Source organism: Ranitomeya imitator, chromosome 3, assembly GCF_032444005.1.
Source record: "Ranitomeya imitator isolate aRanImi1 chromosome 3, aRanImi1.pri, whole genome shotgun sequence".
Taxonomy (NCBI): domain Eukaryota; kingdom Metazoa; phylum Chordata; class Amphibia; order Anura; family Dendrobatidae; genus Ranitomeya; species Ranitomeya imitator.
This window is the reverse complement of record NC_091284.1, coordinates 10,620,195-10,648,016: the sequence shown is the minus strand read 5'-3', so window position 1 is coordinate 10,648,016 and position 27,822 is coordinate 10,620,195. Positions and strand designations below refer to the sequence as shown.

At 55.4% G+C, this 27,822-nt stretch overlaps 1 protein-coding gene across 2 annotated transcripts in view; it reads left to right on the top strand.

Moving 5' to 3' along the window:
* Nucleotides 1-27,822, top strand: part of GSK3B (glycogen synthase kinase 3 beta) — a 69,492-nt gene that overhangs the window by 24,330 nt on the left and 17,340 nt on the right. For both annotated transcript variants that reach the window (XM_069760467.1, XM_069760468.1), the window contains exons 2-5: nucleotides 3,486-3,679; nucleotides 23,426-23,509; nucleotides 24,053-24,163; nucleotides 26,882-27,012. In XM_069760467.1, the coding sequence (XP_069616568.1) occupies nucleotides 3,486-3,679; nucleotides 23,426-23,509; nucleotides 24,053-24,163; nucleotides 26,882-27,012 (520 nt within the window). The remainder of the gene's footprint in view (nucleotides 1-3,485; nucleotides 3,680-23,425; nucleotides 23,510-24,052; nucleotides 24,164-26,881; nucleotides 27,013-27,822) is intronic.

The following is a 27,822-nucleotide window of genomic DNA, read 5'->3' as shown; positions in this document are numbered from 1 at the left end:
TGCAGTCTTTTGGGGTCTGTCTCTCCTTTCTCTGCAGTCTTTTGGGGTCTGTCTCTCCTCCTTTCTCTGCAGTCTTTTGGGGTCTGTCTCTCCCCCTTTCTCTGCAGTCTTTTGGGGTCTGTCTCTCCCCCTTTCTCTGCAGTCTTTTGGGGTCTGTCTCTCCTCCTTTCTCTGCAGTCTTTTGGGGTCTGTCTCTCCCCCTTTCTCTGCAGTCTTTTGGGGTCTGTCTCTCCCCCTTTCTCTGCAGTCTTTTGGGGTCTGTCTCTCCTCCTTTCTCTGCATTCTTTTGGGGTCTGTCTCTCCACCTTTCTCTGCATTCTTTTGGGGTCTGTCTCTCCTCCTTTCTCTGCAGTCTTTTGGGGTCTGTCTCTCCCCCTTTCTCTGCAGTCTTTTGGGGTCTGTCTCTCCCCCTTTCTCTGCAGTCTTTTGGGGTCTGTCTCTCCCCCTTTCTCTGCAGTCTTTTGGGGTCTGTCTCTCCCCCTTTCTCTGCAGTCTTTTGGGGTCTGCCTCCTTTCTCTGCAGTCTTTTGGGTCTGTCCCTCCACCTTTCTCTGCAGTCTTTTGGGGTCTGTCTCCTTTCTCTGCAGTCTTTTGGGGTCTGTCTCCTTTCTCTGCAGTCTTTTGGGGTCTGTCTCTCCTCCTTTCTCTGCAGTCTTTTGGGGTCTGTCTCTCCTTCCTTTCTCTGCAGTCTTTTGGGGTCTGTCTCTCCCTCCTTTCTCTGCAGTCTTTTGGGGTCTGTCTCTCCCCCTTTCTCTGCAGTCTTTTGGGGTCTGTCTCTCCCCCTTTCTCTGCAGTTTTTTGAGGTCTCTCTCCTCCTTTCTCTGCAGTCTTTTGAGGTCTCTCTCCTCCTTTCTCTGCAGTCTTTTGGGGTCTGTCTCTCCCCCTTTCTCTGCAGTCTTTTGGGGTCTGTCTCTCCTTCCTTTCTCTGCAGTCTTTTGAGGTCTCTCTCCTCCTTTCTCTGCAGTCTTTTGGGGTCTGTCTCTCCCCCTTTCTCTGGTCTTTTGGGGTCTGTCTCTCCTCCTTTCTCTGCAGTCTTTTGGGGTCTGTGTCTCCTCCTTTCTCTGCAGTCTTTTGGGGTCTGTCTCTCCCTCCTTTCTCTGCAGTCTTTTGGGGTCTGTCTCTCCTCCTTTCTCTGCAGTCTTTTGGGGTCTGTCTCTCCACTTTTCTCTGCAGTCTTTTGGGGTCTGTCTCTCCTCCTTTCTCTGCAGTCTTTTGGGGTCTCTCTCCTCCTTTCTCTGCAGTCTTTTGGGGTTTGTCTCTCCCCCTTTCTCTGCAGTCTTTTGGGGTCTGTCTCTCCCCCTTTCTCTGCAGTCTTTTGGGGTCTGTCTCTCCCCCTTTCTCTGCAGTCTTTTGGGGTCTGTCTCTCCTCCTTTCTCTGCAGTCTTTTGGGGTCTCTCTCCTCCTTTCTCTGCAGTCTTTTGGGGTCTGTCTCTCCACTTTTCTCTGCAGTCTTTTGGGGTCTGTCTCTCCTCCTTTCTCTGCAGTCTTTTGGGGTCTCTCTCCTCCTTTCTCTGCAGTCTTTTGGGGTTTGTCTCTCCCCCTTTCTCTGCAGTCTTTTGGGGTCTGTCTCTCCCCCTTTCTCTGCAGTCTTTTGGGGTCTGTCTCTCCCCCTTTCTCTGCAGTCTTTTGGGGTCTGTCTCTCCAGCTTTCTCTGCAGTCTTTTGGGGTCTCTCTCCTCCTTTCTCTGCAGTCTTTTGGGGTTTGTCTCTCCCCCTTTCTCTGCAGTCTTTTGGGGTCTGTCTCTCCCCCTTTCTCTGCAGTCTTTTGGGGTCTGTCTCTCCCCCTTTCTCTGCAGTCTTTTGGGGTCTGTCTCTCCCCCTTTCTCTGCAGTCTTTTGGGGTCTGTCTCTCCTCCTTTCTCTGCAGTCTTTTGAGGTCTCTCTCCTCCTTTCTCTGCAGTCTTTTGAGGTCTCTCTTCTCCTTTCTCTGCAGTCTTTTGGGGTCTGTCTCTCCTCCTTTCTCTGCAGTCTTTTGAGGTCTCTCTCCTCCTTTCTCTGCAGTCTTTTGGGGTCTGTCTCTCCACCTTTCTCTGCAGTCTTTTGGGGTCTGTCTCTCCTCCTTTCTCTGCAGTCTTTTGGGGTCTGTCTCTCCTCCTTTCTCTGCAGTCTTTTTGGGTCTGTCTCTCCACCTTTCTCTGCAGTCTTTTGGGGTCTGTCTCTCCTCCTTTCTCTGCAGTCTTTTGGGGTCTGTCTCTCCAGCTTTGCTCATCTACAGGTGACATTCTCCCTTCCTCTTTCCCCGTCTCGCTCAGTGACATTGGATGGAGACGTCTGTGATCAGTGATTTTCACCTCTTGTCTCAGATTCTCTGAGATTTGTCTCTGGACGGTGACTGCGCCGATCACACACAGGAATCTGCTCTGATCTGCACCCTCCATTGTAGCTCTGGCAGGATGTTGAGGGTCGTTGTCCTGCTGGAGGATGAACCTACGCCCCAGTCTCACGTCTCCTGCAGTATCTAACAGGTTTTCCTCCAGGATTGTCCTGTATTTAGCGCCATCCATCTTCCCATCACATCTGACAATTTTCTCTGCCCCTGCTGAAGAAAAGCCTCCCCACAGCAGGATGCTGCCTCCACCATGTGTGACGGTGGGAACGGTGTTTTTCAGGGTGATGTGCTGTGTTCATTTTCCGTCACGCATAGCATTTTGTATATCACCCCTAACTTTTCCTTTGGTCTCATCTTCCACCAGCTTGCTATGTCCTCTACATGGGACTTCTTATGAATTTCAAATATGTCTTTCATCTTGCTGCTCTTCCATAAAGGGTAGATTTGTAGATATACGACTTATTCGTCCTGTGGACAGATTCGCCCCCTTACATAAATCAGGGATTGTGGTTAGCGGTGGGCGCGGTGCTGTGGTATTTTCCAGCTGTGCCAAGAAACAGATATGCAGCTAATTAGCACCAAGCTGGGCAAGACGGCGGTCAGTCACTGTGATTGACCGTGCCCATGGAGCGCGCTGTACCCTGGCAGTCAGCGTCTGCACCTCCTCTGCAGGCTGATGGGGTCTGAGGACCGATCACTGGGACTACGTGTTACCATGTCACTTCTGCGTCAGGGTCACCATGCACACAGAAGTACGGTGCCGGGCCCTAGGCGGGAGACGGGGGTCCGGGCCCTTGGCGGGAGATGGGGGGGGGGGGGGGCGGCGTTTTGATGGGGGGGCTGGCCCTGGGCGGGGGACGGGAGTGTCGGGCCCTGGGCGGGAGATGGGGGGGGCTGGCCCTGGGCGGGAGATGGGGGGGGCTGGCCCTGGGCGGGAGATGGGGGGGCTGGCCCTGGGCGGGAGACGGGGGTGCCGGGCCCTGGGCGGGAGATTGGGGGGGGGGGGGGGGGGCCGGGCCCTGGGCGGGAGACGGGGTGTCGGACCCTGGGCAGGGGGGGGGGGGGGGGGGGGGGTTTGGCCGGGTCCCGCAGTAATCTTTCATGCTCTTTATTTCCTGACGTTGGCACTAACCACCTTGTGTCATTTTGTTTTTTCCAGGAGACAAAGATGGCAGCAAGGTCACCACTGTGGTGGCCACCCCGGGGCAGGGTCCGGACCGGCAGCAGGAGGTTAGCTACACGGACACCAAGGTGATCGGCAATGGCTCCTTCGGTGTCGTCTACCAGGCCAAACTCTGCGACTCAGGCGAGCTGGTGGCCATTAAAAAGGTTCTACAGGACAAGAGGTTCAAGGTGAGTGCGGCCGGCAGGTCACGCTGTTACTCTGGGGTCCGGTGTCACACATTGGGTGGGGGCTTCACACCGCCTCTTAGTGCGCAGTGTTACTGGCACTACTAGTGTGATTTCATGGGGGTAGGGGGCGGGATGTGAAATGTCCGCACCGGATCGCAGGACCCATCTCATTCAGATCTGTGTGACTCCTCATTGATTGCTGAACATGCTGCTACGCCCCAAAATCGTTGCATAGTTCTCATGAAATGCTCTGTGCTCCAGAGCTGCCCGCCATCATTACCTGCCTCGTGATAGGTTTTTTCCTTAAATTTTACAAGTAGAGATATTTAACTTCGCATTGTAAAACAATGAGTGGCTTTTGCATTTTTCGCTGCAGCTCCTAAAAGCAACTGTGTAAATTCCACCATATACCTGCCTGTTATGTCCGGCTCTGGGGCCTGCACCTCGGTGGGGTGAAGCGGGGGCAGTGCTCGGCTGAGCAGACGCTGGTTGTGCTCGATGCTGAGTGTCAATCTCAGGAGACCTGGACTAACTTCAGCGCTGGCGTTCTCGGGAGACCTGGACTGACTGCAGCGCTGGTGATATCAGGAGAACTGGACTGACTGCAGCACTGGTGATCTCGGGAGAACTGGACTGACTGCAGCACTGGTGATCTCAGGAGACCTGGACTGACTGCAGCACTGGTGATCTCAGGAGAACTGGACTGACTGCAGCACTGGTGATCTCAGGAGACCTGGACTGACTGCAGTACTGGTGATCTCAGGAGAACTGGACTGATTGCAGCACTGGTGATCTCGGGAGACCTGGACTGACTGCAGCACTGGTGATCTCAGGAGACCTGGACTGACTGCAGTACTGGTGATCTCAGGAGAACTGGACTGATTGCAGCACTGGTGATCTCAGGAGAACTGGACTGACTGCAGCACTGGTGATCTCAGGAGACCTGGACTGACTGCAGCACTGGTGATCTCAGGAGAACTGGACTGATTGCAGCACTGGTGATCTCAGGAGACCTGGACTGACTGCAGCACTGGTGATCTCGGGAGACGTGGACTGATTGCAGCGCTTGTGATCTCGGGAGACGGGGACTGATTGCAGCGCTGGTGATCTCTGGAGACGGGGACTGATTGCAGCGCTGGTGATCTCTGGAGATGGGGACTGATTGCAGCGCTGGTGATCTCAGGAGACGGGGACTGATTGCAGCGCTGGTTATCTCAGGAGATGTGGTCTGGCTGCAGCGCTTGTGATCTCAGGAGACGGGGACTGATTGCAGCGCTGGTGATCTCAGGAGATGTGGTCTGGCTGCAGCGCTGGGGATCTCAGGAGACCTGGACTGATTGCAGCACTGGTGATCTCTGGAGATGTGGTCTGATTGCAGCGCTTGTGATCTCAGGAGACGTGGACTGATTGCAGCGCTGGTGATCTCGGGAGATGTGGTCTGGCTGCAGCGCTGGCTATCTCAGGAGACGAGGACTGATTGCAGCGCTTGTGATCTCAGGAGACATGGACTGATTGCAGCACTTGTGATCTCTGGAGACGGGGACTGATTGCAGCTCTGGTGCTCTCAGGAGATGTGGTCTGGCTGCAGCGCTGGCTATCTCAGGAGACGAGGACTGATTGCAGCGCTTGTGATCTCAGGAGACATGGACTGATTGCAGCACTTGTGATCTCAGGAGACGTGGACTGATTGCAGCACTTGTGATCTCAGGAGACATGGACTGATTGCAGCACTTGTGATCTCAGGAGACATGGACTGATTGCAGCACTTGTGATCTCAGGAGACATGGACTGATTGCAGCACTGGCGATCTCAGGAGAACTGGACTGACTGCAGCACTGGTGATCTCAGGAGACCTGGACTGACTGCAGCACTGGCGATCTCAGGAGAACTGGACTGACTGCAGCACTGGTGATCTCGGGAGACCTGGACTGACTGCAGCACTGGTGATCTCGGGAGAACTGGACTGACTACAGCACTGGTGATCTCAGGAGAACTGAACTGATTGCAGCACTGGTGATCTCAGGAGACCTGGACTGACTGCAGCACTGGCGATCTCAGAACTGGACTGATTGCAGCACTGGTGATCTCAGGAGACCTGGACTGACTGCAGCACTGGTGATCTCGGGAGACGTGGACTGATTGCAGCGCTTGTGATCTCAGGAGACAGGGACTGATTGCAGCGCTGGTGATCTCTGGAGACGGGGACTGATTGCAGCGCTGGTGATCTCTGGAGATGGGGACTGATTGCAGCGCTGGTGATCTCAGGAGACGGGGACTGATTGCAGCGCTGGTGATCTCAGGAGATGTGGTCTGGCTGCAGCGCTTGTGATCTCTGGAGATCTGGTCTGGCTGCAGCGCTTGTGATCTCAGGAGACCTGGACTGATTGCAGCACTGGTGATCTCATGAGACCTGGACTGATTGCAGCGCTGGTGATCTCGGGAGATGTGGTCTGGCTGCAGCGCTTGTGATCTCAGGAGACGTGGACTGATTGCAGCTCTGGTGCTCTCAGGAGATGTGGTCTGGCTGCAGCGCTGGCTATCTCAGGAGACGTGGACTGATTGCAGCGTTGGTGATCTCAGGAGATGTGGTCTGGCTGCAGCGCTTGTGATCTCAGGAGACGGGGACTGATTGCAGCGCTGGCTATCTCAGGAGACGAGGACTGATTGCAGCGCTTGTGATCTCAGGAGACATGGACTGATTGCAGCACTTGTGATCTCAGGAGACGTGGACTGATTGCAGCACTGGCGATCTCAGGAGATGTGGACTGACTGCAGCGCTGGCGATCTCAGGAGATGTGGACTGGCTGCAGCGCTTGTGATCTCAGGAGACGAGGACTGATTGCAGCGCTGGTGATCTCAGGAGACGTGGACTGACTGCAGCGCTGGCGATCTCAGGAGATGTGGACTGGCTGCAGCGCTTGTGATCTCAGGAGACGGGGACTGATTGCAGCGCTGGTGATCTCAGGAGACCTGGACTGACTGCAGCGCTGGTGATCTCAGGAGATGTGGACTGATTGCAGCGCTGGCGATCTCAGGAGACCTGAACTGATTGCAGCGCTGGTGATCTCAGGAGATGTGGACTGGCTGCAGCGCTTGTGATCTCAGGAGACGTGGACTGATTGCAGTGCTGGCGATCTCAGGAGATGTGGACTGGCTGCAGCGCTTGTGATCTCAGGAGACGTGGACTGATTGCAGCGCTGGCGATCTCAGGAGATGTGGACTGGCTGCAGCGCTTGTGATCTCTGGAGACGGGGACTGATTGCAGCGCTTGTGATCTCAGGAGACATGGACTGATTGCAGCGCTGGCGATCTCAGGAGATGTGGACTGGCTGCAGCGCTTGTGATCTCTGGAGACGTGGACTGATTGCAGCCTTGGCGATCTCAGGAGATGTGGACTGGCTGCAGCGCTTGTGATCTCTGGAGATGTGGTCTGGCTGCAGCGCTGGTGATCTCAGGAGATGTGGACTGATTGCAGCGCTGGCGATCTCCAGAGACCTGGACTGATTGCAGCGCTGGTGATCTCAGGAGACGGGGACTGATTGCAGCGCTGGTGATCTCAGGAGACGTGGACTGATTGCAGCGCTTGTGATCTCTGGAGACAGGGACTGATTGCAGCGCTTGTGATCTCAGGAGACGTGGACTGATTGCAGCCTTGGTGATCTCAGGAGACGGGGACTGATTGCAGCGCTGGTGATCTCTGGAGATGTGGTCTGGCTGCAGCGCTTGTGATCTCTGGAGACAGGGACTGATTGCAGCGCTTGTGATCTCAGGAGACGTGGACTGATTGCAGCGCTTGTGATCTCTGGAGACAGGGACTGATTGCAGCGCTTGTGATCTCAGGAGACGTGGACTGATTGCAGCCTTGGCGATCTCAGGAGACCTGGACTGATTGCAGCGCTGGTGATCTCAGGAGATGTGGACTGATTGCAGCGCTGGCGATCTCCGGAGACCTGGACTGATTGCAGCGCTTGTGATCTCTGGAGACAGGGACTGATTGCAGCGCTTGTGATCTCAGGAGACGTGGACTGATTGCAGCGCTTGTGATCTCAGGAGACGTGGACTGATTGCAGCGCTTGTGATCTCTGGAGACAGGGACTGATTGCAGCGCTTGTGATCTCAGGAGACGTGGACTGATTGCAGCCTTGGCGATCTCAGGAGACCTGGACTGATTGCAGCGCTGGTGATCTCAGGAGATGTGGTCTGGCTGCAGCGCTGGTGATCTCAGGAGACGTGGACTGATTGCAGCGCTGGTGATCTCAGGAGATGTGGACTGGCTGCAGCGCTTGTGATCTCTGGAGATATGGTCTGGCTGCAGCGCTGGCGTGGGTGGCTGCGACGCTGCTATTTATATAAACGTTGTGCAATAGGCGTTGTGTGATTTGTGACGTGCCGGAATTGGCCCAGACTCTCTTCCCTCCTCCGCAGCTTTGTCTTTCCTTGTAGCAGAGAGGGCTCAGTGTCTCAAGCTTGTGTTCCAGGCATGCTATGACCCTGGTGAAGCTCTGCGGAGGGCAGAATCTGCTCAGTGGCTCCTTATAATCTGCTCCCCCATGGCCACGTTTTAGCTCCGGGCCGGTGACGTTCTGTCGGGGCCCCTGTACGTCACCAGCATCATCGGAGCTGGTCCGGCCTGGATCTCGGCTGCCGTTGTCCTCACTATTGCAGGGAGTTGCCGCAGCTCCTTGAGGGGCTGGTAATCCTGGGTGATGGCTTTCTTGTCTCTGCTCCTCTTCCCTTCTCCCTGTTCTGAGTCCTGCAGAGCTGAGGTAACTTGCCTTTCAGGGGTTTAGGAAAGCTGGGTGACATCTGATTCTTAGTATGCAGCTCCTCCTTCCAGGACGTGTGACCTGTGATCACAGCCGGAGGTGCAGATCCTGAGCGGAGACACGACACCGCGGGAGAAGTCACCGTGCAAGCAGCAGACGGACCGCCGACACCGCTCTGCTCATGCGAGTACCATGGCCGCCCCTGGTGATGGTGGCGTCAGATTTACAGCAGGAGGGGAGAGGTGCAGCCACCTCCTTTCTTCCAGGACTCACAGTGGCCTCCTTTTTCTCGCAGGCCTCGCAGCCGCCTCCTTTTTCTCGCAGGCCTCGCCGCCGCCTCCTTTTTCTCGCAGGCCTCGCCGCCGCCTCCTTTTTCTCGCAGGCCTCGCCGCCGCCTCCTTTTTCTCGCAGGCCTCGCAGCCGCCTCCTTTTTCTCGCAGGCCTCGCAGCCGCCTCCTTTTTCTCGCAGGCCTCGCAGCCGCCTCCTTTTTCTCGCAGGCCTCGCAGCCGCCTCCTTTTTCTCGCAGGCCTCGCAGCCGCCTCCTTTTTCTCGCAGGCCTTGCAGCCGCCTCCTTTTTCTCGCAGGCCTCGCAGCCGCCTCCTTTTTCTCGCAGGCCTCGCAGCCGCCTCCTTTTTTTCCCATAGAATCCTAAAGTGTTAGAGCTGGTAGGGACCTCCGGGGTCATCTTGTCCAACACCCGGCTCAATGCAGGATTCACTAAACCATCTCAGACAGATGTCCGTCTAACCTTTGTTTGAAGACTTCCATTGAAGGAGAACTCACCACCTCTCGTGACCGCCTGTTAGACTCATTGATCGCCCTCACTGTCAAAAAGTTTTTTCTAATATCTAATCTGTGTCTCCTCCCATTCAGTTTCCTTCCATTTCTTCTAACATATTAAACACCTTCTTCTCCACGGTATTCACGGTGGAAAATGAAATGCTAGGTGAAATCCCAAGAAACAATGAAAACCCTATATTAAGGGTCACCAATCTAACCCAAGAAGAGGTGCGAAACCGGCTAAATAAGATTAAAATAGATAAATCTCCGGGTCCGGATGGCATACACCCACGAGTACTAAGAGAACTAAGTAATGTAATAGATAAACCATTATTTCTTATTTTTAGGGACTCTATAGCGACAGGGTCTGTTCCGCAGGATTGGCGCATAGCAAATGTGGTGCCAATATTCAAAAAGGGCTCTAAAAGTGAACCTGGAAATTATAGGCCAGTAAGTCTAACCTCTATTGTTGGTAAAATATTTGAAGGGTTTCTGAGGGATGTTATTCTGGATTATCTCAATGAGAATAACTGTTTAACTCCATATCAGCATGGGTTTATGAGAAATCGCTCCTGTCAAACCAATCTAATCAGTTTTTATGAAGAGGTAAGCTATAGGCTGGACCACGGTGAGTCATTGGACGTGGTATATCTCGATTTTTCCAAAGCGTTTGATACCGTGCCGCACAAGAGGTTGGTACACAAAATGAGAATGCTTGGTCTGGGGGAAAATGTGTGTAAATGGGTTAGTAACTGGCTTAGTGATAGAAAGCAGAGGGTGGTTATAAATGGTATAGTCTCTAACTGGGTCGCTGTGACCAGTGGGGTACCGCAGGGGTAAGTATTGGGACCTGTTCTCTTCAACATATTCATTAATGATCTGGTAGAAGGTTTACACAGTAAAATATCGATATTTGCAGATGATACAAAACTATGTAAAGCAGTTAATACAAGAGAAGATAGTATTCTGCTACAGATGGATCTGGATAAGTTGGAAACTTGGGCTGAAAAGTGGCAGATGAGGTTTAACAATGATAAATGTAAGGTTATACACATGGGAAGAAGGAATCAATATCACCATTACACACTGAATGGGAAACCACTGGGTAAATCTGACAGGGAGAAGGACTTGGGGATCCTAGTTAATGATAAACTTACCTGGAGCAGCCAGTGCCAGGCAGCAGCTGCCAAGGCAAACAGGATCATGGGGTGCATTAAAAGAGGTCTGGATACACATGATGAGAGCATTATACTGCCTCTGTACAAATCCCTAGTTAGACCGCACATGGAGTACTGTGTCCAGTTTTGGGCACCGGTGCTCAGGAAGGATATAATGGAACTAGAGAGAGTACAAAGGAGGGCAACAAAATTAATAAAGGGGATGGGAGAACTACAATACCCAGATAGATTAGCGAAATTAGGATTATTTAGTCTAGAAAAAAGACGACTGAGGGGCGATCTAATAACCATGTATAAGTATATAAGGGGACAATACAAATATCTCGCTGAGGATCTGTTTATACCAAGGAAGGTGACGGGCACAAGGGGGCATTCTTTGCGTCTGGAGGAGAGAAGGTTTTTCCACCAACATAGAAGAGGATTCTTTACTGTTAGGGCAGTGAGAATCTGGAATTGCTTGCCTGAGGAGGTGGTGATGGCGAACTCAGTCGAGGGGTTCAAGAGAGGCCTGGATGTCTTCCTGGAGCAGAACAATATTGTATCATACAATTATTAGGTTCTGTAGAAGGACGTAGATCTGGGTATTTATTATGATGGAATATAGGCTGAACTGGATGGACAAATGTCTTTTTTCGGCCTTACTAACTATGTTACTATATGTTACTATGTTCTAGTCTTTCCTTGTGTAAATGAGAATAATGATGATCCTTCTACACTGTGACGGCCCTTCAGATATTTGTAGACAGCTATTAAGTCTCCTCTTCGCTTTTTTGCAGCTAAACATTCCAAAATCCTGTAACCGTTCCTCGTAGGACATAATTTGCAGTCAGCTCACCATCCTGGTCGCTCTCTTCTGAACTTGCTCCAGTTTTTCAATGTCTTTTATATAATATGGAGCCCAGAACTGGACACAATATTCCAGATGAGGCCTGACCAAGGAGGAGTAGAGGAGATTATTACTTCACGTGATCTAGACTCTCTGCTTCTCCTACTACATCCTAGAACTGTGTTTGGAGAGGAAACGCACACAAACACGGGGAGAACATACAAACTCCTTGCAGATGTTGTCCTTGGTGAGATTTGAACCCATGGCTGCAGTGTTAACCACTGAGCCACCATGCTGATCAAGCTTATGTAGATCCTTCTGAATCCTTTCTCGTTCTTCTCTAGTGTTAGCTATCCCTCCTAGCTTTGCATCATCTGCACATTTGATCAGTTTACCTTCAGTTCACTTATCTAGATCATTTATAAAATATTGAACAACACTGGGCCCAGGACAGAGCCTTGTGGTCACCACCTGAAACACTTTCAACTGGATGTGCAGCGATTTATTACTACTCTTTAAATACGACCACTGAACCAATTATAAATCCACCGAACCGTAGCCTTGTCAATCACATACTTGGTAATATTTTCAATAAGGATGGTGTGAGATACTTTATCAAATGCTTTTCTGAAGTCGAGATATACAATATCTACTGCATTTCCCTGATCCACCCAGTCAGTGATTCCATCATAGAATAAAATTAGATTAGTCTGACATGACTTGTTTGGTACAATTAATTACTGTATTCTTATCCAAGTACTTCCATACCAAATTTTTCAGACTATAAGGGTAAATTCACACAGGGCATTTTTGCTGCGGTTTTTTAATGCTAATTTTCAGCTGCTTTTTACAATACCAGCAAAGCCTATGAGATTTCAGAAATCTCATGCACACACATTGGTTGTTTGTGTGATCAGTATTTTGTGCTTTGCTGCGTTTTTTTGGACATAGAGCATGTCACTGCTTTCAGCGTTTTTGCTGCGTTTTTTCACCCATTGACTTGAACGGGTGTTGAAAAAAAACGCAGCAAAAACGCAGGTATTATTTGCTGCATTTTTGCTGCTGAAAATCCGCGGACATTAGCATGGACAAAAAGAAGAAAAACGCATGAAAAAAGCACAAAAAACACACCTAAACCTGCGTTTTTGACGCATCTTCTTTCCTGCCAAGATGATCAGGTTTTGCTGCAGAAAAAAAAGGAGCAAAAACGTCCTATGCGAACTTACCCTAAGACGCACCGTATGATGAGATACATCCCAAATTTTCAGAAGGAAAATAGGAAAAAAAAATGAGTGCGTCAAGTGGGGGTCCGTCTTACAGTCCGAATTCAGCTTACGGGGGGGATTGTGTGATTGGGAGCGCTGGTGGAGCTGGGTCGCAGGAGGAGTTTGGTGGTCTGGCGATGATCTGACTCTCATCCCAGGCTAGTGCGGCAGGTTCGGCGGTGCGAGGGCTCCGCCGACATTTTGTGAAAGCCCGAGATCTCAATCTGCACATGCACCGCCTCCGGCAGCCATTTTCCCGGAGTCCACTGCATTACAGCATTGCATGTGCCAGGGCTCCAGACTTTAACAAAATGTCAGTAAAGCGCCCGAACCCGCTGCACAAGCCTAGGGTGGAAGTCAGTCCCCCTTCTGCTTTGGGTCACAGGCTTCCAGTTGTCTTCTTCTGCAGGAACACTGAGACGTTCTTCTCTTGGAACATTCTGACGAGATTCTGTCAGGAAATCCTCATCTTCTGTGATGAGCGTCAGTGCAGATCTTCTCTCCTGCAGACTTTTCCTCTAGCAGAGTCACAATCTACGTTCCTGGCAGTAGAGTTCCTTTTCCTCTGACAGGTCTGTAGACATACAGCGCACACTGCAGCTCCATGTGGGTGATCTCCTTCTCCATGCTGACCGAAACCAATTTCTGTGGAATCACCGTAAAGGTTTGACTATTTCCTCCAAGCAACATAGTAACATAGTAACATAGTTAGTTAGCAGGTCCATCCAGCAACACCCAAGGATCCTGAGACTCTCAGCGGCCTCCCTTTTCCTCCCAGGCCTCACAGCGGCCTCCCTTTTCCTCCCAGGCCTCACAGCGGCCTCCCTTTTTCTCCCAGGCCTCACAGCGGCCTCCCTTTTTCTCCCAGGCCTCACAGCGGCCTCCCTTTTTCTCCCAGGCCTCACAGCGGCCTCCCTTTTTCTCCCAGGCCTCACAGCGGCCTCCCTTTTTCTCCCAGGCCTCACAGCGGCCTCCCTTTTTCTCCCAGCCCTCGCAGCGGCCTCCCTTTTTCCCCCAGGCCTTGCAGCAACCTCCCTTTTTTCTCCCTTGCCCCTCAGCGGCCTCTCCTTTTTCTCCCAGGCCTCGCAGCGGCCTCCCTTTTTCCCCCAGGCCTCGCAGCGGCCTCCCTTTTTTCTCCCATGCCCCTCAGCGGCCTCTCCTTTTTCTCCCAGGCCTCGTAGCGGCCTCCCTTTTTCTCCCTTGCCCATCAGCGGCCTCCCATTTCTCCCAGGCCCCGCAGCGGCCTCCCTTTTTTCTCCCTTGCCCCTCAGCGGCGTCTCCTTTTTCTCCCAGGCCTCGCAGCGGCCTCCCATTTCTCCCAGGCTTCGCAGCGGCCTCCCTTTTTTTCCCCCCAGGCCCCTCAGTGGCCTCCCTTTTTTCTCCCTTGCCCCTCAGCGGCCTCCCATTTCTCCCAGGCTTCGCAGCGGCCTCCCTTTTTTCCCCCCTCAGGCCCTTCAGTGGCCTCCCTTTTTTCTCCCTTGCCCTTCAGCAGACTCCCTTTTTCTCCCAGGCCTCGCGGCGGCCTCCCATTTCTCCAAGGCCCCGCAGCGGCCTCCCTTCCCCCCCCCCCCAGGCCCCTCAGTGGCCTCCCTTTTTTCTCCCTTGCCCCCTCAGCAGCCTCTCCTTTTTCTCCCAGGCCCCTCAGTGGACTCCCTTTTTTCTCCCTTGCCCCCTCAGCGGCCTCTCCTTTTTCTCCCAGGCCTCGCAGCGGCCTCCCTTTTTCTCCCAGGCCTCACACCTAATGATGGCCCAGAGGCCATGGTGAGGTCCAGGTGGCAGCAGCTGGGATCAGACACATTGTAGCAGGGGAACAGCTGTCAGGACAGACAAAGCCCCCACATCCCCCCAGATCTGGAGCTGGGACAAAGGATTTCAGGTCACATGTCAGGCACAGAACACATTAACCCTTCCTTGCCCGGGCACAGTCACGTGACTCCTAAGGTATAGATCCCTGACGTATAACTTCTCGCACCTGAGGGGGCGCTGTTCCATGGAGACCGCTGGTCACAGAGGAATTTCGGGGTCACTCCATTGTGTTTAGCAATGGTTGAAGCGCTAGTGATAATCATTCTGTGATCAAGCAGGAGGGGAGGCCTCTGTCCCAGAAAAGAGCCTGCAGACGCTTCCTGAAATGGCTGATAACGTAGAGTAGTAGCTTGTGAAGGCTAGCGACTGGTTTGGAAATTAACTCTAGGTATATACAGGATTTATTCATTCTCATCTGGACTATTGTAACTCTCTACTCATCGGTCTCCCTCTTACTAAACTCTCCCCGCTCGAATCTGTCCTGAATGCTGCATCCAGGATCATATTCCTCACCAACCGTTACACCGACGCCTCTACCTTGTGCCAGTCATTACACTGGTTACCCATCCTATAAAGTCCAATATAAACTAATCGCAGTTGCCCACAAAGCTCTACAGCACCACCCTACATCTCCTTCCATGTCACAGTCTACCACCCTACCCATCTTCTCCATGGCTCAGCACCACCCTACCTCTCCTCCTTCGTCTCCTTCTACCACCCTTCCTGTGCCCTCCACGGCTCTGCACTACCCTACATCTCCTCCCGTGTCTGTCTACCACCCTTTCCGTGCCCTCCATGGCTCAGCACCACCCTACCTCTCTTCCCTCGCCTCGGTCTACCACCTACCCATCCTGTTCATGGCTCAGCACCACCCTACATCTCCTCCCTCGTCTGTCTACCACCCTACCCGTGCCCTCCATGGCTCTGCACCACCCTACATCTCCTTCCATGTCACAGTCTACCACCCTACCCATCTTCTATATGGCTCAGCACCACCCTACCTCTCCTCCTTCGTCTCCTTCTTCCACCCTTCCTGTGCCCTCCACGGCTCTGCACTACTCTACATCTCCTCCCTTGTCTACCACCCTTTCTGTGCCCTCCATGGCTCGGCACCACCCTACATCTCCTCCCTCATCTCGGTCTACCACCCTACCCGTGCCCTCCATGGATCTGCACCACCCTACATCTCCTCCCTCATCTCGGTCTACCACCCTACCCGTGCCCTCCATGGCTCTCACCACCCTGCATCTCCTCCATCTTCTGTCTACCACCCTTCCCGTGTCCTCCACGACTCAGAACCACCCTACATCTCTCACCTCAGTCTACCACCTACCCATCCTCTCCACGGCTCAGCACCACCCTACATCTCCCTCGTCTGTCTACCTCCCTACCCGTGCCCTCCGTTCTTCTAATGATTTAAGATTAACATCCTCAATAATCTGAACCACCCACTCCCGTCTCAAATACTTCTCACGTGCTGCGACAATTCTTTGGAATGCACTACCCTGGACAATTCTTTAAATCCCCAATATCCAGTTTTAAGCGTGCCCTAAAAACGCATTTCTTCAGTGCCCTCGTATCATCTGTTCACACCCTTTATGCATTTACTAGCTCTCTGTACTCATACATATACTGGTTGGTGACCTTTTCATGCAGCATTACATGAACACCTGATTTATTACATTATGGCCGGACCGTACAATGAAAGGAATTGTTACCATCTATATGGCGGGTGCTGTGTACTCACATTATGGTGATTGATGTGGATAGAGCAGATGTCACAGTGGGGGTCCCTGCACTCATACCTCTGTTTATAGCCCCTGTGGCCTCCTTCCCCATCACTGATGTCTAAAGGACCCTTCCTCCACTGGTCCACAGCTCCTGTTCAGACTGGAAAATGGCCACAGTGTCGATGGGCTGCAGACCTCTCCTCTCCTGCTTCCAGTTACTACAATTGTGGGAGACATCTTCCCTCGTCCTTATAGCTGCAGCAAGACCCGGACAGTGGCGGCCCTTGGTTGTAGTCATTGTCATTTTCTGGGCCTTGGCCCCCGGGTGCTCTTTGGCTTGAGGAGCCTCGGCCCCCGGGTGCTCTATGGCTTGAGGGGCCTCGACCCCCGGGTGCTCTATGGCTTGAGGGGCCTCGACCCCCAGGTGCTCTATGGCTTGAGGAGCCTCGGCCCTCGGGTGCTCTATGGCTTGAGGGGCCTCGACCCCCGGGTGCTCTATGGCTTGAGGAGCCTCGGCCCTCGGGTGCTCTATGGCTTGAGGGGCCTCGACCCCCGGGTGCTCTATGGCTTGAGGAGCCTCGGCCCCCAGGTGCTCTATGGCTTGAGGAGCCTCGGCCCTCAGGTGCTCTATGGCTTGAGGGGCCTCGACCCCCGGGTGCTCTATGGCTTGAGGGGCCTCGACCCCCGGGTGCTCTATGGCTTGAGGAGCCCCGGCCCCCGGGTGCTCTATGGCTTGAGGAGCCTCGGCCCCCGGGTGCTCTATGGCTTGAGGAGCCTCGGCCCTCGGGTACTCTATGGCTTGAGGAGCCTCGGCCCCCGGGTGCTCTATGGCTTGAGGAGCCTCGGCCCTCGGGTGCTCTATGGCTTGAGGAGCCTTGGCCCCTGGACGCTCTATGGCTTGAGGAGCCTCGGCCCCCGGGTGCTCTATGGCTTGAGGAGCCTTGGCCCCCGGGTGCTCTATGGCTTGAGGAGCCTTGGCCCCCGGGTGCTCTATGGCTTGAGGAGCCTTGGCCCCCGGGTGCTCTATGGCTTGAGGGGCCTCGGCCCCGGGTGCTCTATGGCTTGAGGGGCCTTGGCCCCCAGGTGCTCTGTCACTTGAGGAGCCTTGACCCCCGGGTGCTCTATGGCTTGAGGAGCCTTGGCCCCCGTGTGCTCTATGGCTTGAGGGGCCTCGGCCCCCGGGTGCTCTATGGCTTGAGGGGCCTCGGCCCCCGGGTGCTCTATGGCTTGAGGAGCCTTGGCCCCCGGGTGCTCTATGGCTTGAGGGGCCTCGGCCCCCGGGTGCTCTATCGCTTGAGGGGCCTCGACCCCGGGTGCTCTGTTGCTTGAGGAGCCATTGACGACCCATTTCAGAACATGACCCCAGGTCCTGACACATGGACAAGCACCTGATTAGCCAGGACATCCGTGGCCAGCCACGTGGTTCATCTGCAGGGGATGCGGCAGGTACAATGCTGCACTACAGGCGCCAAACAAAGGAATCGACGACTTTTAGTTGCTTGTACAGAGTCCATTTGCCCTAGTAGGGCACGGGTGCAGGCGTTGTGTTCAGGATACTGTCTCTTTAATAGAGGGGCTGCTAAGTGCAGTGTAGAGACCACCTACACAGAGCAGCTCTAACTCTGGAGAACCTGGTATGTCCATACATTACATGAATGCGCTGAGATCCGTGCAATGTTCTCTGTTCGTGTCCTCGGTGCCGGGTTATTACTCGCTCTCTGTATCCTCGGTGCGAGGTTATTACTCGCTCTCTGTATCCTCGGTGCGAGGTTATTACTCGCTCTCTGTATCCTCGGTGCGAGGTTATTACTCGCTCTCTGTATCCTCGGTGCGGGGTCATTACTCGCTCTCTGTATCCTCGGTAACGGGTTATTACTCGCTCTCTGTATCCTCGGTGCGGGGTTATTTCTCGCTCTCTGTATCCTCGGTAACGGGTTATTACTCGCTCTCTGTATCCGCGGTAACGGGTTATTACTCGCTCTCTGTATCCTCGGTGCGGGGTTATTACTCGCTCTCTGTATCCTCGGTGCGGGGTCATTACTCGCTCTCTGTATCCTCGGTAACGGGGTTATTACTCGCTCTCTGTATCCTCGGTAACGGGTTACTACTCGCTCTCTGTATCCTCGGTAACGGGTTATTACTCGCTCTCTGTATCCTCGGTAACGGGTTATTACTCGCTCTCTGTATCCTCGGTGCGGGGTTATTTCTCGCTCTCTGTATCCGCGGTAACGGGTTATTACTCGCTCTCTGTATCCTCGGTGCGGGGTTATTTCTCGCTCTCTGTATCCTCGGTAACGGGTTATTACTCGCTCTCTGTATCCTCGGTAACGGGTTATTACTCGCTCTCTGTATCCTCGGTGCCGGGTTATTACTCGCTCTCTGTATCCGCGGTAACGGGTTATTACTCGCTCTCTGTATCCTCGGTGCGGGGTCATTACTCGCTCTCTGTATCCTCGGTGCGGGGTTATTACTCGCTCTCTGTATCCTCGGTGCGGGGTTATTACTCGCTCTCTGTATCCTCGGTGCGGGGTCATTACTCGCTCTCTGTATCCTCGGTAACGGGTTATTACTCGCTCTCTGTATCCTCGGTGCGGGGTTATTTCTCGCTCTCTGTATCCTCGGTAACGGGTTATTACTCGCTCTCTGTATCCGCGGTAACGGGTTATTACTCGCTCTCTGTATCCTCGGTGCGGGGTCATTACTCGCTCTCTGTATCCTCGGTAACGGGTTATTACTCGCTCTCTGTATCCACGGTAATGGGGTTATTACTCGCTCTGTATCCGCGGTAACGGGTTATTACTCGCTCTCTGTATCCTCGGTGCGGGGTTATTACTCGCTCTCTGTATCCTTGGTAACGGGGTTATTACTCGCTCTCTGTATCCTCGGTGCCGGGTTATTACTCGCTCTCTGTATCCTCGGTAACGGGTTATTACTCGCTCTCTGTATCCTCGGTAACGGGTTATTACTTGCTCTCTGTATCCTCGGTGCGGGGTTATTACTCGCTCTCTGTATTCTCGGTGCCGGGTTATTACTCGCTCTCTGTATCCTCGGTAACGGGTTATTACTCGCTCTCTGTATCCTCGGTGCCGGGTTATTACTCGCTCTCTGTATCCTCGGTAACGGGTTATTACTCGCTCTCTGTATCCTCGGTGCCGGGTTATTACTCGCTCTCTGTATCCTCGGTAACGGGTTATTACTCGCTCTCTGTATCCTCGGTAACGGGTTATTACTTGCTCTCTGTATCCTCGGTGCGGGGTCATTACTCGCTCTCTGTATCCTCGGTAACGGGTTATTACTCGCTCTCTGTATCCTCGGTGCGGGGTTATTTCTCGCTCTCTGTATCCTCGGTAACGGGTTATTACTCGCTCTCTGTATCCGCGGTAACGGGTTATTACTCGCTCTCTGTATCCGCGGTAACGGGTTATTACTCGCTCTCTGTATCCTCGGTAACGGGTTATTACTCGCTCTCTGTATCCACGGTAATGGGGTTATTACTCGCTCTGTATCCGCGGTAACGGGTTATTACTCGCTCTCTGTATCCTCGGTGCGGGGTTATTACTCGCTCTCTGTATCCTTGGTAACGGGGTTATTACTCGCTCTCTGTATCCTCGGTGCCGGGTTATTACTCGCTCTCTGTATCCTCGGTAACGGGTTATTACTCGCTCTCTGTATCCTCGGTAACGGGTTATTACTTGCTCTCTGTATCCTCGGTGCGGGGTTATTACTCGCTCTCTGTATTCTCGGTGCCGGGTTATTACACGTTGCTCATATCTGTTTCGCGCCTATGTTATCTAAGTTCTGGGTTATTTTTTGGGTGTCGGACCCCCTTAAACCGGTCTCCTTACATGTGCTTTCTGGCAGGTGATTCAGGAATCCACAGCCGGCTACAGCGGCTACCGCTCCTCCAAATAGATTATACTTCAAAGCAGCCAGGAATCTGCGGCCCCTCATTGTCTGAAGTGCAGCCATAAATCGTTTGATCACAACACCAGAAACCTTAGGGAGGTAGTGGAGGCCGCATTACAGGAGAACAGAGGGAGGTAGCAGAGGCCACGGGACAGGAAAATAAAGGAGGAAGGTATTGGAGACAGACATAGTGGAGGCTGCAGTAGAGGACAGGAGGTAGTGGAGGCGGCAGGAGAGGACAGGAGGTAGTGGAGGCGGCAGGAGAGGAGAGGAGGTAGTGGAGGCGGCAGGAGAGGAGGTAGTGGAGGCGGCAGGAGAGGACAGGAGGTAGTGGAGGCGGCAGGAGAGGACAGGAGGTAGTGGAGGCGGCAGGAGAGGAGGTAGTGGAGGCAGCAGGAGAGGACAGGAGGTAGTGGAGGCGGCAGGAGAGGACAGGAGGTAGTGGAGGCGGCAGGAGAGGACAGGAGGTAGTGGAGGCGGCAGGAGAGGACAGGAAGTAGTGGAGGCGGCAGGAGAGGACAGGAGGTAGTGGAGGTAGCAGGAGAGGAGGTAGTGGAGGCAGCAGGAGAGGACAGGAGGTAGTGGAGGCTGCAGGACAGGAGTTAGTGGAGGCTACAGGACAGGAGGTAGTGGAGGCTGCAGGACAGGAGGTAGTGGAGGCTGCAGGACAGGAGGTAGTGGAGGCTACAGGACAGGAGGTAGTGGAGGCTGCAGGACAGGAGGTAGTGGAGGCGGCATGAGAGGACAGGAGGTAGTGGAGGCTGCAGGACAGGAGGTAGTGGAGGCGGCATGAGAGGACAGGAGGTAGTGGAGGCTGCAGGACAGGAGGTAGTGGAGGCTGCAGGACAGGAGTTAGTGGAGGCTGCAGGACAGGAGGTAGTGGAGGCGGCATGAGAGGACAGGAGTTAGTGGAGGCTGCAGGACAGGAGTTAGTGGAGGCTGCAGGACAGGAGGTAGTGGAGGCTGCAGGACAGGAGGTAGTGGAGGCTGCAGGACAGGAGTTAGTGGAGGCTGCAGGACAGGAGTTAGTGGAGGCTGCAGGACAGGAGTTAGTGGAGGCTACAGGACAGGAGGTAGTGGAGGCTGCAGGACAGGAGGTAGTGGAGGCGGCATGAGAGGACAGGAGTTAGTGGAGGCTGCAGGACAGGAGGTAGTGGAGGCTGCAGGACAGGAGTTAGTGGAGGCTGCAGGACAAGAGTTAGTGGAGGCTACAGGACAGGAGGTAGTGGAGGCTGCAGGACAGTAGGTAGTGGAGGCGGCATGAGAGGACAGGAGGTAGTGGAGGCGGTAGGACAGGAGGTAGTGGAGGCGGCAGGAGAGGACAGGAGGCAGTGGAGGCGGCAGGAGGTGGAGGCGGCATGAGAGGACAGGAGGTAGTGGAAGCGGCAGGAGAGGAGGTAGTGGAGGCAGCATGAGAGGACAGGAGGTAGTGGAAGCGGCAGGAGAGGAGGTAGTGGAGGCAGCAGGAGAGGACAGGAGGTAGTGGAGGCGGCAGGAGTTGGAGGCGGCAGGAGAGGACAGGAGGTAGTGGAAGCGGCAGGACAGGAGGTAGTGGAGGTGACAGGAGAGGACAGGAGGTAGTGGAGGCGGCCACTGGGTCTGGGAACCCTTCCTGTGTTGCTGCCCTCTGCTGGCGAGGCACTGTATCGCCCCAGTTGCCCCCGGCATGAGCCGTGTTCTGGCCTTTCCTCCATTCCGCCTTTTCCGGTCGGTTCAGTTTTATCTTTGTATCTCATTATCAGCTGTAATGCCTTTTTATAGGTTTGGCAGAGTCATCGGCCTAAAATAGTAGGAGGATGACGGTGCGTAGGATGCAGACCCCCGCCCCGCCGCAGCCATGACATGAGCGCTGCGCTGGGAATTCTGTCATTTCATTTCTTCCCTCTGTTTTTCCAATTTCCTTCAGAATGAAGGTGTCGTCTTCTGCTAGCGGCTGCAGTCAGGGGCTGAGAGTCGTTATCTGATGATTCATTGACGGGGGTCCGCGTTCTGAATTAGTTGCCTGCTAATAATGTCTGCAGGATGTGAGCGGCTCCAGACCTCAGGACGGGGCATCAGACCGGACAGCGCAGCCTGGAAACATTCATTAATCCTGAAAAAAGTCCTCTTTGCTGTCAGTGAATAGTTTCTTTTACATCTTGAAGCCGAGAACCAGATGAGCTTCTCCAACGACACGATTACCATAATTGTAGCCCGAACCGCGGTGATGGGGCCACATTAGGGTCCTGGTCCTCCCGCACTCCTCCGCGGTGATGGGGCCACATTAGGGTCCTGGTCCTGCCGCACTCCTCCACGGTCATGGGGCCACATTAGGGTCCTGGTCCTGCCGCACTCCTCCACGGTCATGGGGCCACATTAGGGTCCTGGTCCTGCCGCACTCCTCCACGGTCATGGGGCCACATTAGGGTCCTGGTCCTGCCGCACTCCTCCACGGTCATGGGGCCACATTAGGGTCCTGGTCCTGCCGCACTCCTCCACGGTCATGGGGCCACATTAGGGTCCTGGTCCTCCCGCACTCCTCCGCGGTGATGGGGCCACATTAGGGTCCTGGTCCTCCCGCACTCCTCCGCGGTGATGGGGCCACATTAGGGTCCTGGTCCTCCCGCACTCCTCCGCGGTGATGGGGCCACATTAGGGTCCTGGTCCTCCCGCACTCCTCCGCAGTGATGGGGCCACTTTAGGGTCCTGGTCCTCCCGCACTCCTCCACGGTGATGGGGCCACATTAGGGTCCTGGTCCTTCCAGACTCATGTGCGGTGATGGAGCCACATTAGGGTCCTGGTCCTCCCGCACTCCTCCACGGTGATGGGGCCACATTAGGGTCCTGGTCCTCCCGCACTCCTCCACGGTGATGGGGCCACATTAGGGTCCTGGTCCTGCCGCACTCCTCCACGGTCATGGGGCCACATTGGGGTCCTGGTCCTGCCGCACTCCTCCACGGTCATGGGGCCACATTAGGGTCCTGGTCCTGCCGCACTCCTCCACGGTCATGGGGCCACATTAGGGTCCTGGTCCTTCCAGACTCATGTGCGGTGATGGGGCCACATTAGGGTACTGGTCCTCCCGCACTCCTCCGCGGTGATGGGGCGACATTAGGGTCCTGGTCCTCCAGCACTCATCCGCGGTGATGGGGCCACATTAGGGTCCTGGTCCTCCCGCACTCCTCCGCGGTGATGGGGCCACATTAGGGTCCTGGTCCTCCCGCACTCCTCCGCGGTGATGGGGCCACATTAGGGTCCTGGTCCTCCCGCACTCCTCCGCGGTGATGGGGCCACATTAGGGTCCTGGTCCTCCCGCACTCCTCCGCGGTGATGCTACTTTCTGTAGTGCGGTCACCTCTGCTGGGTCATTGATGTCGGCTCGATGACATTGTTTCTTCTGTTGGCTCCTGATACATTGTAGCAGATAATATCGGGCGGGGGTCTCATCTCCCATCATCAGGTCATTTTAAGATGACAAATTATTAATGACAATGTTCTTATATTTCAGAACCGAGAGCTTCAGATAATGAGGAAACTGGATCACTGCAACATCGTGCGGCTCCGCTACTTCTTCTATTCCAGTGGAGAGAAGGTGAGTGCCGGGAGGTGACTGGAGGCCGTACCACGGGGGGAGGAGACGGGAGGCCGTGCCGCGTGCTGGGAGGTGACTGGAGGCCGTGCCGCGTGCCGGGAGGTGACTGGAGGCCGTGCCGCGAGGGGGAGGTGACTGGAGGCCGTGCTGGGAGGTGACTGGAGGCCGAACCACGGGGGGAGGAGAGGAGACGGGAGGCCGTGCCGCGAGGGGGAGTCGTATGGAGGCCGTACCACAGGGGGGTGGAGCTGTCGAGGCCATGCCACGGGGGGGATACTGGAGGCCGTTCCAGGAGGTGACTGGTGGCCGTGTCACATGGGGAGGTGACTGGAGGCCATCCCAGGAGGTGACTGGAGGCTGTTGGGATTAGTGCCCACATTTCCGTCCATGTTTTGATATTTGCTGCCATCTCTGACCCGCCTTTGTTCTGCTCCTGGTCTCATTACGCTACATTTCTGCGCTCCTGATTATCAGACTTTCTGGATCATCAGATCTCCCTTCAGGTGAGAATCATTATGTTGATGCTTTTCTTGCTCTTTCTAGAAGGACGAGGTGTACCTGAATCTGGTGCTGGACTACGTTCCGGAGACTGTGTACAGAGTGGCCAGACATTACAGCCGAGCCAAGCAGGCGCTGCCCATGATCTACGTCAAGGTGATTTATGTGGCGCAGAGTGTGCGCCCTCACAGGGGACGGGTGAAGGATAAGGGGAAAGTCTGCCCCTGAACATCGTGACACTCGCCATCACAGGATCTGCAGGAGCGCTCATCAGAACTGTCCTGAAAGGGACTGGGAGGCTGTCCTGGGTGCCCGGGGACTGGGAGGCTGTCCTGGGTGCCCGGGGACTGGGAGGCTGTCCTGGGTGCCCGGGGACTGGGAGGCTGTCCTGGGTGCCCGGGGACTGGGAGGCTGTCCTGGGTGCCCGGGGACTGGGAGGCTGTCCTGGGTGCCCGGGGACTGGGAGGCTGTCCTGGGGGACTGGGAGGCTGTCCTGGGTGCCCGGGGACTGGGAGGCTGTCCTGGGTGCCCGGGGACTGGGAGGCTGTCCTGGGTGCCCGGGGACTGGGAGGCTGTCCTGGGTGCCCGGGGACTGGGAGGCTGTCCTGGGTGCCCGGGGACTGGGAGGCTGTCCTGGGTGCCCGGGGACTGGGAGGCTGTCCTGGGTGCCCGGGGACTGGGAGGCTGTCCTGGGTGCCCGGGGACTGGGAGGCTGTCCCGGGTGCCCGGGGACTGGGAGGCTGTCCCGGGTGCCCGGGGACTGGGAGGCTGTCCCCGGTGCCCGGGGACTGGGAGGCTGTCCTCGGTGCCCGGGGACTGGGAGGCTGTCCTCGGTGCCCGGGGACTGGGAGGCTGTCCTCGGTGCCCGGGGACTGGGAGGCTGTCCTCGGTGCCTGGGGACTGGGAGGCTGTCCTCGGTGCCTGGGGACTGTGAGGCTGTCCTGGGGACTGGGAGGCTGTCCTCGGTGCCTGGGGACTGGGAGGCTGGCTTTTTTTTGTCTCTTTCACAGCTTGTTAAACTAGTTTCTGTTATTTTATGTAAATTAGGCTTAATGGTGGTAATGGTTAACCTTTGTTTCGTTTCTTCACCATTTCTAAGATCTCTGCTTGTTTTTGCTGAATGGAAATATGCAGAGACTTAAAAGGTTCTGGGGTCAGGAGGGTGAGAGTGACTGTGTTGAGGGATTTCAGAGGGTTGGGTGGGTGAGGATGGCATTTGGCAATATTGTAGAGGGTTGAATGGATGAGAATGACAGCCTGCAGTATGGGGGTGGAGTGGATGGGGAGGGTTAGGGTGGCGCTTGGCAGTATGTATTGTGAGTTGTTGGGATGGAGGTTGGGAGTATTGTGGAGAGTGTTCGGTTGTGCTGTGGGGGGTTGGGGAGGATGATGTGTGGTAGTATTGTGGGAAGTTGGGTTGGTGAGAATGGCACTCGGCAGTGCTATGGGGGGGTTGGGAGGAGGATGGCGCCTGGCAGTACTGTGGGGGGTTGGGAGGATGACGACGCACGGCAGTACTGTGGGGGGGTTGGGAGGAGGATGGCGCCTGGCAGTACTGTGGGGGGTTGGGAGGATGACGACGCACGGCAGTACTGTGGGGGGGTTGGGAGGAGGATGGCGCCTGGCAGTACTGTGGGGGGTTGGGAGGATGACGACGCACGGCAGTACTGTGGGGGGGTTGGGAGGAGGATGGCGCCTGGCAGTACTGTGGGGGGTTGGGAGGATGACGACGCACGGCAGTACTGTGGGGGGGGGTTGGGAGGAGGATGGCGCCTGGCAGTACTGTGGTGGGGGGGGTCTGGGAGGAGCATGACGCAAGGCAGTACTATGGGTGGTTGGGGAGGATGGCGCTCGGCAGTACTGTGGGGGGTTGGGGGGAGGATGGCGCCCGGCAGTACTGTGGGGGGGGGGGGGGGGGCATTTGGGAGGAGGATGGCACCCGGCAGTACTGTGGGGGGTTGGTGAGGATGGCGCTCGGCTGTATTTTGGAGGGGTTCTGTTGTGAGAATGACACTCGGCAGTACTGTGGGGGGTTCAGTTGGCGAGGATGGCGCTCGGCAGTGTTGTGGGGGGTTCAGTTGGCGAGGATGGCGCTCGGCAGTACTGTGGGGGTGTTCGGTTGGCGAGGATGGCGCTCGGCAGTATTGTGGGGGGTTGAGTTGGCGAGGATGGCGCTCGGCAGTATTGTGGGGGGTTCGGTTTGGGAGGAGGATGGCATCCGGCAGTACTGTGGGGGGTTGGGTTGGTGAGGATGGCACTCGGCTGTATTTTGGAGGGGTTCTGTTGTGAGAATGACACTCGGCAGTACTGTGGGGGGTTGGGTTGGCGAGGATGGCGCTCGGCAGTATTGGGGGTTCAGTTGGCGAGGATGGCACTCGGCAGTACTGTGGGGGTGTTCGGTTGGCGAGGATAACGCTCGGCAGTATTGTGGGGGGTTGAGTTGGCGAGGATGGCGCTCGGCAGTATTGTGGGGGTTCGGTTGGTGAGGATGGCGCTCGGCAGTATTAGGGGTTCGGTTGGCGAGAATGGCGCTCGGCAGTATTGTGGGGGGTTCAGTTGGCGAGGATGGCGCTCGGCAGTACTGTGGGGGTGTTCGGTTGGCGAGGATGGCGCTCGGCAGTATTGTGGGGGGTTGAGTTGGCGAGGATGGCGCTCGGCAGTATTGTGGGGGGTTCGGTTGGTGAGGATGGCGCTCGGCAGTATTGGGGGTTCGGTTGGCGAGAATGGCGCTCGGCAGTATTGGGGGTTCGGTTGGCGAGGATGGCGCTTGGCAGTACTGTGGGGGGTTTGGCTGGCGAGGATGGCGCTCGGCAGTATTGCGGGGGTGGTGCGTACCCTACAGTAACGCTGGTCCGTGTCGTCTTTTCTCCGCAGTTGTACATGTATCAGCTGTTCCGCAGTTTAGCCTACATCCATTCCTTTGGGATCTGCCATCGGGACATAAAGCCACAGAACCTGCTGCTGGACCCCGATACTGCGGTGCTGAAGCTTTGTGACTTTGGCAGGTAAGAAGACGCTTGTACCTCGCCCCGTACCCACCTGTAATGTGACCGCAGGGCGCCAGCAGTCCTGTATCCAGGAACGGGTGTAAGAGAGATGGACAGAAGGCGATGGATGATGGGAGTTTGTATGTCGTCTGGGGAATGTGACGGTGCGCTCCTGAGGACACGGATAATGGGAGTTATACATTGTGTCATCTAAGGGCATGATTGTGATCGGAGACATGAGATCAGGACGTGGTGCTCCAAGTAACAGACAGCAAGCAGAGATGTCACCAGAACATGTGGGGTCTATGAGAACCCTGTGTCCAGGGAACCCCAGTGTGCATGAGGCCTCCCCTCCCGTGTGCCTGAGGCCTCCCCCCAATGTGCCTGAGGCCTCCCCTCCCGTGTGCCTGAGGCCTCCCCTCCCGTGTGCCTGAGACCTCCCCCTCCCGTGTGCCTGAGACCTCCCCCTCCCGTGTGCCTGAGGCCTCCCCCTCCCGTGTGCTTGAGGCCTCCCCCTCCCGTGTGCCTGAGACCTCCCCCTCCCGTGTGCCTGAGACCTCCCCCTCCCGTGTGCCTGAGACCTCCCCCTCCCGTGTGCCTGAGACCTCCCCCTCCCGTGTGCCTGAGACCTCCCCCTCCCGTGTGCCTGAGACCTCCCCCTCCCGTGTGCCTGAGACCTCCCCTCCAGTGTGCCTGAGACCTCCCCCTCCCGTGTGCCTGAGGCCTCCCCCTCCCGTGTGCCTGAGACCTCCCCCTCCCGTGTGCCTGAGACCTCCCCCTCCCGTGTGCCTGAGACCTCCCCCTCCCGTGTGCCTGAGACCTCCCCCT